This window comes from Topomyia yanbarensis, chromosome 1 (assembly GCF_030247195.1).
Source record: "Topomyia yanbarensis strain Yona2022 chromosome 1, ASM3024719v1, whole genome shotgun sequence".
Lineage (NCBI taxonomy): Eukaryota > Metazoa > Arthropoda > Insecta > Diptera > Culicidae > Topomyia > Topomyia yanbarensis.
Genome location: NC_080670.1, coordinates 69,242,414 through 69,255,050, shown reverse-complemented (window position 1 = coordinate 69,255,050; position 12,637 = coordinate 69,242,414). Strand labels below are relative to the sequence as shown.

General features: G+C 40.7%; 1 protein-coding gene across 4 annotated transcripts in view; it reads right to left on the bottom strand.

Moving 5' to 3' along the window:
- Nucleotides 1–12,637, bottom strand: part of LOC131677873 (protein unc-80 homolog) — an 82,554-nt gene that overhangs the window by 49,510 nt on the left and 20,407 nt on the right. For all 4 annotated transcript variants that reach the window (XM_058957958.1, XM_058957959.1, XM_058957960.1 and 1 more), the window contains exons 4-5: nt 243–263; nt 20–165 (exon numbers count right to left, since the gene is read on the bottom strand). In XM_058957958.1, coding sequence (XP_058813941.1) covers nt 20–165; nt 243–263 — 167 coding nt within the window. The remainder of the gene's footprint in view (nt 1–19; nt 166–242; nt 264–12,637) is intronic.

Sequence of the window (12,637 nt, the reverse complement as noted above, 5' to 3'; positions counted from 1 at the left end):
CCATGTATTCAACTAGTACCGATTATGCATGAGTGCTCCGGCACAGTGCATGACATGAGGTAGTGCGGCCTGGACCAACCTCCATCGGGGGATTGACTTCAGTGCTGAGTCGAGCGACGGCGAGAGTCCATAGAACATATTTTGCACGAGTGTCTTTTCAAAGGACTAAGATGGATTTGAAGGGAGAAAAAGGAAAGGTATTAAAAATCATTGTTTGGCACACGTACGAATTTCAAACATACCTTACACGCTTCTTTCAGCTCCTATGCCCATCGAATCATTTTAAAGATAATGGATGTGTGATGAAAATAAAATTAATTATCGTTTTTCAATTAGCGAAAATTACTACAACAATCTGTTTGGTGGTAAGCAATCTTAATACCTAATATCCCAAAAGCGCACACGGGCGAAACATTAAGCAAAAAAAAAACCATTCACTTTGTGTACATTAAATACAATGTTTATTGTTGAAGTGTGGAATAACTCCAGTTCGTTGTCATAATTGAACAAGCAAAATATAATTTTTGATTGAATTAATGATGATTTCGTTTTCGAACCCGAGACAGAGTAGTTCGCTCTAATATTTATAAAACTTATACAAAAATAATAGAGTCGAGTGAACTTTCTGGTAGGGTTGTCCAAAGCGAATCTGTATTTTTATTCTGAAAAACCAACCGAAAATTGGTATCGATATTTGTATCGAACCAATTGATCATCTATTCTTTTGCTGGATTAACTGTGGAAGATGATTAGGGGAGAGAGGGTAACAGTGGATCAGCAGGAACTATGAAACATTCGCAATAAAATCATAACGCATGATCAGAATCGTCTCATTCTCTCATATTTCACGATTTCTAATTCTTTACACGTGTTGCTATATTTTGGAAGAGATCTGATAACTGTATCTCTTTTAATGGATATTTGTTTGTTTTGTGATAGCCAGAGTAAATTTGCAATGAAAAACATTATTCCATCTTTATGAGTTACCATTCATTGAATAAATGTTTAGTCTATTGCTATTTATAGCAAATTTTATGCTCAACATATGCCGCGAACAAAGTTTTTTGGTAACTTCTCATGGTTCTGTGTAATTTCACAATTTTCATGAATAGACCCATTGGGTAACTGTGGAACGAAGGAGTATGGGGAACAGTGATTATTTTTTGTTTTTGTGGTCTGTCTCAAAATGTGAATGGGTTCTGATTTTCAACGGTAAATACTACTCATATAGTGCAAAATTAGTAAATTTGGGCAAGTTTTGTAGAAATTGTCTCTTATTTCAGGATTGCAGCTGATATGCATATATGGTGGTTCAATGTTATAGTGTTATAGTGAATTCTTTCGTAAACAAACGATTTTCGCCTCAATATAACTTAAATTCAAAGCGTTAGGATCATTCTTCGTCAAAACAAAAGAATAAAATTTATAAGTAGAATATTTCCTTATAGACGACATCGTGTTTCATAGTTCCTACCCATGGGGCACACTGATACATTTTACCACCGACTGTTTATTATCCAAAAAATGTTATTTCCCGTGAATTTTACCAGCTGGAAAAAATATATGTATTAGTTAACAACAGAGTGGCACTATGTATCACTTTTGGTTACACAAATAACAAGTATTATCATCAAAATTAAATTGTAGAAAAAATGTGTTTCATTGTTACCCTCTCTCCCCTATCTAAGCTATCGATTAGTGTTGGGCTATGTTGAGGGAGCGGAGAAGTTTCACTGAAACTGAAAATAGTATTTCTCGCAATATTTTTGTTGCATCATTTCTCAAAAATATTTTTACACACGCATAAATCAGTAAACCTGCACCTACAGATTCCAAAAATGGCTAATTTTTTTTGTATAAATACAGATTATTCTGTATTTTTGGTGACTCTGAGTAATACACTTGTTTTACTGTAAGCAAATCAAATCAGTTACATCCGTTCGTACAGATCGGTTTGTCTTCCATCGATTGACTTAGAACAACCCTCACCAGCTGCCAAGTTACGAAAGTCGTGGTTTGCTTATCGGACTCGATACATTGAAGTGCGGCGGGATCGATCCTGTGCTATAACGATTCCGGTTATTTTGCACGATCGAATTGACTGCCCGGAGTTTCTCAGTGCGATGAATATGAACATCCACCCTAGACCCCCCCCCCCCCACTTAACGGTGCCGTCATTGGTTTGCAGCGGGCTTTCAATAGAGTATTATCCTAGTTTGGCTTTCATATTCCACTTTGCAGAATACAATCCGATTCTTTAAATATATTGAGAAATTCAGTAGGACTACACTGTGTCTGTCGATATTAATTGTAAATAAATATATAAATAAATAAACCAAACCGTGCATCGAGCTAAGAAATGAAACGGACTGTTGATTCATAAGGAAGTGGTGACTCCAAATCTTGACGATAAGCAAAACAAGTCGGCCAGAGAGAGGTTGCGGAAGCTGTGCATGAAGCTGCTGATCACGGCTCAGTTTGCTACTCCGCGAATGTCAGTTTTCTGTGACGTCATTGAAATCAGTGGCGTGGTAAGAAAATTTGAGGGGGGGTTATGAATATTTTTTGTACATATATGAAAAAATGTTCAAATACAAGCTGAGCAGGAAAAATATGTACAAAAACCAACATGTTTGGGTAGTCACCCGACTCGCTAATACAAGCTAATAATCTTGCACGGAACCTGATTCCTCCCCGGTATTACCTTACAGCACTACTTTTTTATGTGCACACACACTCCTATCCAACTAGTTCCTTCAGTAGGGTTACAGCACCCATTCTCGACACACTACCAGTTTTCGTCCATCCACACAACATGGCAATTTCTGTATGGTAGTAGGAAAGCTAGCTGTGGGTCTAGAATTAGAAATTTACTGAGCCCTTCAGTTCCCTTGTGCCATTTAGTACCACTTTCTCATTGAGCTTCCGACTTGTTCGCGAACTACTCGGTCTAGTCCCCGACGATGGATCTAACCTCCCCCCCGCTACTACGCCACTGATTGAAATCGTTGAAATGAATAAATGGTTTCCACGAAAGATAGTAATTAACAATATTTGAGCTCTTACGGTTGAAAATAATAATGTGCATTGAATTATTTACATAAAGCATGCCACAATTATACTGGGGACGGTGAATATAATTAGTGCATCTAGGTGATTATTAGTGAACGACGAAACCTACGTCAAGGCAGACTTTAAAAACAGCTTCCTAGACAGGAATATTATACGTCGACTAAAAGAGGAAAGGTGTCAACGATTTTCAAACACACTATGCTGTTTCGTAAAGAAATATCTCGTTTGGCAGACCATCTGTTTCAGTAGCTTGAAGAGCGACATTTACATCGCCCCCGATACCATCAAACAGGAAATGTATGTGCAGAAGAAAAACATCAATTGCCTTTCCTCAAGCAACACAATTGTTCCGTTCTGTTTTGGCAGGATTTGGCATCTTGCCATTACGGAAAATAGTCATGGAGGTGTATGTCGCGAACAGGTGCACGATGTTAGGAATAAGGTCGTTCGGCATAAGGACGTTAGCCATAAGAACGTTAGCCATACTTAGTAAGTAACGTAAGTATTACTTACGTTAGGTATAAAAAAGCTTTTAATCCACCTAACAGTGTGATCATACATTTCTTATAACTTTTATCGCTTTCTTCGGGTATTATAACGATTGAGAACATTTAGAACATGATGCTTCGCGATGTTTTTGATAACACATACTACATAGGATAGTGGCAGGACTCAGAGAATTGCTATTGCTAATGCTCCATTAATAACATATCTAAATTCTATAATCAATGCATTGTGTAGGGAAAACTGAATTTTCCTAAAGTTATATATGTTATGCTGAGTAAAAAATTCGAAGACGATTTTTTGAATGGATTTGAAGTTCCTACTCTCAAAAGCGTTTACTCAAATTTCCAACGCGGCTGAGAACTAAGCACTGAAATTTCAGCTCTTGATATCTCGCTACCTCTGAAGTACATGCGTGCATAGTTCAAACTTTACTTCGATATCGACTTTTTCTAAAAATGAATTCCTAGTAGTATCTTTGATCTGAATTATTATCCCTAATCCTAATGCCAAAGAACAAATAAAAAACTCTCGAAACCCGTTAGGGAAAATCATTATCATTACTGGAATTTCCTTTTTCACGAAACCTTTCGATAACCTTCCGTCATTTCTAATAAAAAATTTCAAATACTTTATAATTGACATAATCTTATTAGAAACAGTTGTTTAAGAAGCTTTTGTAATATTGTGTAGGAAAAGCTGAAAATTTATGAATTTTCTCTATCTGCAACATATAAACCCTTAAATATACCAATTAATTTAGTATACCCTTTTAACATAACCTGTTGCATGAATGGGAATAGGTTCGCCGAATTTTGGAAGAAGTCGATAAAATAACCCCTTGGTTAAACCCCAAAGCATCCTCTTGGCTGCACCGCTGCTTGGAGTTATTCATTTCGCTTTTCATTTTTCGAGATATGTTTCAGATCGATCCGATGGTTATAAGGCAGAAGGTTCGCGCAAATTATAATTTTTGCACCGATAAGTGATCAAGTTCCATCTAGACAACTTGGAATTGTTCGGTGGTTATTCTAGCGGTTGTAGATGGAAAAATGAAATACGAAATTCGTTTTATCGAAATAATATTTGGCTCATTTAAATGGATTATTACTATATTGACCAATAAATAGGCGACAAAGAGTAATCCACAAACAACAAGCCATAACTTTTAAAGTATTCGCTTTTTTTGGTTCAGTGTATTCCTACCGATTAGTTTTTACATAAATCGCTCCAACTATTTTTACTTTTTGACGAGATTTGTGAAGTTTTTATCGTTGTTTGTCGTGTTAATCGACTCAGTATTTTGTTTTTAACATTGTTATTGTGCAGTGTGAAAGTGTCTCCTGTTTGCTTTTGTGTTGCGAAAAAATCAGCGAAGAACGTAATTGAGTGAACTTCTGTGACTTAACCACCAAACTTTCCACCGACCGCAGCGCCATCTATATTTGATTGTTCGCATTCTCAGATCGGCACGCATTATGGCAAGTGCATGTGATCACTGCGCGAAAACCGTCAAATCGGATGACGACTTTATTGAATGCATGGGTTTTTGCAAAAATGTGGTTCATATGCAATGTGGGAAACAACTTAACAAGCCGTTTTTGAAAAAACTTGCGGAAAACCCAAACTTATTTTGGATGTGCAATGAATGTGTCAAGCTGATGAAGTTTGCTCGCTTTCGCGACACCGTTTCTTCACTTGGATGTGCTATCGCTGCTATCGCTGGGAAAACGGATGACGTCTGTGCTGAGCTAAAGGCCGAGTTATCCAAAAATAACCAGCAAATTTCGCGCCTGGCTAGAAAGGTTTCAACAGCTACTCCAGTCCGACCAAACTCCGGTACCTCTCGACCACCTCAGAAACGTCGTCGCGAGGATGGCCCTGATCCGAGCAATATTCTTGTTGGTAGTCGAAAGCTAGTCGATAATAGCAACATTTTTACGGTTCCACCTCCCGCGCCGTTGCTCTGGATGTATCTTTCGCGCTTTCATCCTAGCGTTAGCAAAGAGACTGTCGAAAAAATGTCTAAAGAAGGACTAAATTGTAACGAGGAGATAAAGGTTATTCCGCTTGTTAAAAAAGGCATAGACGTCAGTACTTTGAACTTCATATCCTTCAAAATGGGAGTTCACCCAAAGTACCGTGATGCAGCTCTTAATCCTGACACATGGCCGCAAGGCATACTGTTCAGGGAATTTGAAGACAACCGTACCCAGAACATTTGGAGTCCGCCGACTGATTTTCCACCGCCTCCAGAAGAAGCATGTACCTCTCTAATGCAACCCGGCCCATCAATGGTCCTGCAGAGGACTCCGCAACGATTGGCCATGCCACTATACCAAGCCACACCGCCCTTGTGAAGGAGTATCGATGCCGATCGCATACTGGGATGCAACGCAGTTGGTACTATGGAAGCCCTCGATCCCCCCGCTACAGTCGAGCCCTTGCCACCAGCATTCATCAGTCGTCCCGGTCCTGTATGTGTGGGTGGGGAAAGGGTCTTCCAAGCCGCCTTTCTCGGCAAGTATAATAAAAATTGTAACGATACAACGGTTGAACCGATTCACGCTTCTAGCTCATCGTACGAATCTCGCCGCAAGCTGCTACCACCCCGTTCCTGCTCTCCGCATTCCGCCATCGGGTTCCAACGCATACTGGGACGCACCGCAGTTGGCACTATGGAAGCCCTCGATCCCCCCGCCACAGTTGAGCACTTGCAGCCAGCGATCATCAGTCGTCCCGGTCCTGTGTGTGGGATGGGTGAAAGGGTCTTCCAACCTGCCGCAAATGGCAAGTATACATCTGTTCCGAACACTTCAAGTGCTGATGTATTCTTCGCTTCCAGTTTTTTGCCTTTTGCTCCGACATCTTGTTATCAGATGCCAAACATTTCTCTCGACGACGACGATAGTCGTATTTTGGGGCGCGACGCAGTTGATTCGGGATGCCTCGAATCCCTCACCACAGTCGACCAGGCGACCGTGAACCGTTCCGATACTGTTCGTGAGATCGACGAAAGGATCTTCCTACACGGCAACATGGCTTCGTTCACTGCTGTACCTGATCCGTCCTCCAACAACATCGAGGTTTACTACCAGAATGTTGGTGGCCTAAATTCATCAACGGACAGCTATTTGCTCGCGACCACGGGTTGCTGTTACGACGTTATCGCCTTGACCGAGACGTGGCTCGACAACCGTACTCTGTCTCGCCAGGTCTTTGGTTCAACATTCGATGTCTACCGCTGTGACCGCAATGCCCTCAACAGCCACAAGACATCAGGCGGTGGTGTGCTTATCGCCGTTCGGCGTGGTATAAAAGCCCGAGTGATCAACGATGACCGGTGGGCGAGCTCCGAGCAAGTGTGGATATCAGTGAAACTTGCCGATCGCAATCTGTTCCTGTGTGTTGTGTATTTTCCACCTGACAGAATTCGTGATTCCAGCCTGATCGATGTACATCTTTCCTCCGTTTCTTTTATCGCCTCGATCGCCGCCCCGTCTGATGATATCGTTATACTGGGCGACTTCAACTTACCTGGCTTGACGTGGTGCCAAGCAAGTAATGGTTTTCTACGATTGGATATCGAAAAATCTGCGCTTATTAACAATGCCAGTTGTATTTTGGACAACTACAGCAGCGCAACTCTTCGGCAAATTAATAATGTCACCAACGAGAATGGACGTACATTGGACCTCTGCTTTGTAAGTGCCCGGGACTGCGCTCCGTACTGCTGCACTGCACCGACTCCTTTAGTCAAGCAGGTGCGTCATCATCCCCCACTACATCTTGTATTCGCTGGTAACTTAGGAGTGAATTTTGAAGACGTCTCAAGCTCTATCGTCTACGATTTTAAAAACGCTGACTACGACAGCATCGTTAGCACGCTGTTGGATATAAACTGGGACGAAAATATTAACAATGACGACGCGAACGAAGCAGCGATGACGTTTTCTAGTATTCTTAACTACCTTATCGACCGCCATGTACCAAAACGAACAATTAGTACCGATGAACACCCTCCCTGGCAATCAACCGTCCTAAGACGTTTAAAATCTGCCAAACGAGCTGCATTTAAAAAATTCTCGAAGCATAAGACACTTGCATTACGAAATCACTACTTTCAACTCAACCACGAATACAAACAACAAAGAAGACGCGCCTTTTTTAGACACCAGCGAAACGTCGAGCGTCAACTGAAATCCAAGCCCAAGTCGTTCTGGAAGTATGTTAACGAGCAGCGAAAGGAATCCGGTTTGCCATCTTGTATGTCGTTTAATGGAGTTTTAGGCACCGACACTAAGGAAATTTGCCAACTGTTCTCCGACAAATTTTCAAGCGTTTTTTCCAACGAGCGCTTGCCACCACAACAAGTCGCTGCCGCCGCTAATTTAACTCCTTCTCTAGGACGAACCATCAACCGAATTTGTGTCGATAATGCTGCCATTCTTGCAGCAAATGCCAAACTGAAAGCATCTTGTTCCCCAGGTCCAGATGGTGTTCCCTCGATTTTTGTCAAAAAGTGCATCATCGGGCTTCTTGAACCACTTCGGCGAGTCTTCGAGCTATCACTCACTACTGGTACATTCCCTTCCTGCTGGAAAGCAGCGCGCATGTTTCCAGTTCATAAAAAAGGAAACAAATCGAACATTGACAATTATCGGATAATCTCGTGTTTAAGTGCTGTATCAAAACTGTTCGAGCTGGTTGTGTTAGATCCTATTTTCTTTCACTGCAAACACTACATTGCAGATGACCAACACGGTTTCATGCCTAAACGATCGACAACGACAAACCTGCTCTCGTTCACAACATATGTAATGGATGGATTCGCTGACGGATTGCAAACCGATGCTATTTATATGGATCTATCTGCGGCCTTCGACAAAATCAACCATGATATCGCAATAGCGAAGCTGGACAAACTCGGCATTCATGGACAACTTCTGTGCTGGTTTCGTTCCTACCTCGATGGAAGGCAACTCCAAATCAGCATTAAGGACTGTCTATCTGCACCATTCTTCGCTACATCCGGCATACCACAAGGAAGCCATCTCGGTCCAGTAATATTCCTCCTCTACTTTAATGACGTCAATTTCACATTACAAGGACCCCGCCTTTCTTTCGCCGACGACATGAAAATTTTTCAACAAATACGGGATAAAACCGATGCCGAGCTTCTTCAGAGGGATCTGGACAGCTTTAGCACGTGGTGTGATCAAAACAGAATGGTTTTAAACCCGAGCAAATGCTCAATCGTTACGTTCACGCGGAAGCGCCAACCGACTCAGTTTAACTACCATTTCTTCGGCTCGAGCATTCCAAGACACTCTCACATCAAAGATCTCGGAGTCATCATGGATTCGGCATTAACATTCAAACCACATACGTCATACATCGTGGATAAGGCATCACGACAGCTTGGGTTCATCTTCCGAATAGCGAAAAACTTCAGGGACATATATTGTCTTAAATCGCTTTACTGCGCGTTGGTCCGCTCAACGTTAGAATATTGTTCAGCTGTCTGGAATCCGTACTACCAGAACGGGATTGACAGAATCGAGGCTGTCCAACGCAGGTTCATACGCTTCGCCCTTCGTCATCTCCCATGGCGAAACAGATTTCAGCTGCCGAGCTATGAAAACCGTTGCCAGCTTATACACCTCGATACACTCAGCATTCGGAGGGACTGCTCTCGAGCCCTGTTCGTCTCGGACTTACTCTCTGCCAATCCTCGGACGTCTGGATCTTCAAGTCCGCGTTCGAGCTCTACGTAATAACTCCCTTCTGCGAGTTCCGTTCAGGAGAACCAACTATGGTTGCCAGAGCGCTGTAACCGGACTCCAACGAATTTTTAACAGTGTGGCGACGGCGTTTGACTTCAACCGGACGCGGAATGCTATAAAAGCGAAAATGTTGTCAATTTTAAAATGTAATTAGTTTCAGCAACCACCATTGGGGCCAAGGGGCTTGTTGGTGAAGGTAATAAACATAAACATAAACATCAAAAAATATGTATTTGATGTCTTCAGTAAAGTTATTCGCAAAAGTAAGAGCTACAAATTTTCTAAAGGCATTATTTTAATACAGTCACTTCCAAGAAAATTTATGAAAATATCTCACTTTTAGGGATATTAATCACTAAAATCACAATACCAAAAGAAAGGGCATATTATATGCTTTAAATTCTACGAAGATACTATACACTTAAAATTATCCGTTTTGGCGCTAATAATACATTGAATGTTTTTAGTCTTATTTCTGTCTATGGGAAATGATAAAAATCTTTCGTTCGAAAGGTATTCGTATAAACTTTCAAAAAATATATAAATTGTCTACTAATGTCGTCAATTTCGGCAGCAAATTTCAAAAAACTACAAAGAACGCGATTTTTGCGCCTTCAAATATTCATATCTTGGAAACTGAACATCATAATCAAAAACAAATTAATAGCGTTCTGTCGGGGTGATAGGTCGTTCATTTAAAATTGGTGTGGATAAGATCGGTTCAGCAATTACTGAGAAACACGAATGAGAGTTTGTCCGTTGCATACAAACACAGACACACACAGATATTGTCCCGAATCGTCGAGCTGAGTCGATTGGTATATAAGACACGGCCCTCCGGGCCTCGGAAAAATTTGGAAAGTTTGAGCAATTTCTATACATTTTTTTTAAAAGAAATGTAAAACGTTAAACGATTGGCATAATGGATAATACCCGACCAGGAGAAAATAACTGAGCAATAATCCGAGCATACTATTTTTTGGTATTCATACCAAAACTTAGTATTAATTGATTATTATACCTCATTGAGGTATTTTTTTTTTTTTTTTTTTTTTTTATTTTAGTCAGTGTATTGTAAAAGTTTCTTAGATATTTGATTTACATTTCATTTTCTAAATAGAATTCTAAAGCAGAAGTGTCAATATCATTAGATGATGAATTAATAAATCTAGTATAATTTATAAACAGTTTCATTATTTTAAATTTAACATCTGGTCTGAGTCCCTCTAGCGACGGCTGCAGTAGGTTTTCGAAGGATAATTGCGTGTTGTTGTTCATTAGCGAAGAAACAGTTCTTTGTAGCAGTTGCCACGAATTTCCCACTCGACGGCACGTAGAAAACTTGTGTTGTAGGTCTTCCATGGGATCATTACAATACTCACAGGCCGGTGAGGTGATGATGTTCATTCTATATAAAAGTTGCGCATGAGTTACTTTTCGATTTACCAGTAAGTAGTACCAGCTTCGTTCTGATGAGTTCAGGTTCCTTGAGTATATGTTTCGCCATATCATTCTCCAGTTTATTAGCGGGTTTTCCCCCATCACCTTCGGTAGTGTTATGTTTGATGAAAAGTATTTATTCGTCATGTGTGCACTGGGGTCATTAACGAGTATTTGTGGCATATACGCAATTTCTTGGCAAATGTCCTTCAGACATGGGCAGCAAGACGGTACACTGCGAAGATTTGGAGGATTTAGCATAGTTTCTGTGAATTGCGCATAGAACGGCATTGAGTTTATTTCTCGCAGGTGTCTACTAACGAGGAGTGCTTTGCATTTGAAGATAGGAAGTTGCAATTTTAATCCTCCTTTTTCTATTGGCAGGGCTAGTTGCTGAATCGGTACTTTCGTTGTGTTTCCATACCATAGGAAGCTACCCATTAGCGATGTTATTTTGGCTATATGTACCTTATATGTCGGAATTATTGATGCTAAATACCATATTTTTGATGTAATATAGGTATTGAGAAGAACTATTTTTTGATGCAGCGTTAAATTTCTCATTTTATGTAACCACAGTATTTGCGCTAGTTTTCCGATTAGCGGATCCCAGTTTATGTTGACCATACGACGAATGGAGTTGGTGTAATATACTCCAAGCACTTTCACATTCTCAGCTGATTGTACCCACGATAGTACAATTCTGTTGGCGACTTCACATGCACCCACATCGATTGCTTTAGTTTTATGTAGGTTAAGTTTGGCACCAGCACATATCTCGAAATGTTGAAAGAGCGTTTTCACTCTCTCCATTTTTTCTCTGCTCGTAGATATCAAAGTGATGTCATCCGCATACGCTACCACTAGATCATCCGGGCCGTTGCAGACCTCTCCAATTTTTGTTATGAGAGGATGGAGAAAAAGAGAGAAAAGGTGCATCGCGAGAGGATCTCCCTGTCTCACCGATCTTTTAATGGGGAAGGATCGTGAGAGGTGGCCGTTCAGGAGTAACTGTGATGATGATAGCTCGCCCATTTTTGAGAGCAGTCTAATTAGTTCAGGGTGGAAGCCAAGGGAGTCCATCGTACGAAACATAAAACGTCGATCGACTCTGTCAAAGGCGTGATCTAAATCAAATGAGATTAACTTGCCAGTTCTACGTTTCATCCGAAGTTTTGCGATATTATCTTTGAGGGCTAATGTTGCCTGGAATATGTTGTTTTTTCCGTTTGAGCACTTTTGTATATTATTCAGCACCCGATGTTCACTTATTATTGCTTCTAATCGACTTTTTATTATTCTCGCTAATAGTTTGTAGTCATAATTTAATAGTGAAATTGGACGATAAGCATTGATCGAATTGCCACTGTTCCTTTTTTTGACTAGAACTATTACTCCAGAGACGAATTCCGCAGGAAAATCACCCCGAAGTGCTTCATTCAGTAACAGGTTCAGCTCTCTATGCATAATATCAAAGCAACGTACGTACAGTTCTTTGGGTATTCCATCGGAGCCTGGAGATTTCCTTGAAGCACTTGTCTTTATTGCCGTGTAAATGTCTGCCGTTGTTATTTCATCCATGCATGAATTATTTAATCGACTATCAACAGGGACCACCCTATCACAATCGAATGATCGGTCGTCTTCATGTGTTGTCTCAGAGTATAGTTCACTGAAATAGTTTACGATGTGCTCTTGAACTTCTTCCGCTCGCTCCAATGTGTTACCGGAGTTGTCTTCGATTCGGTCGATGATAGTTTGTTTTCTTCTGCGCTCTCCTAGTTGAAATGTAGAAATCGGCTCACCAGCGACATGTGTTTCGTTTATCCTGTAGA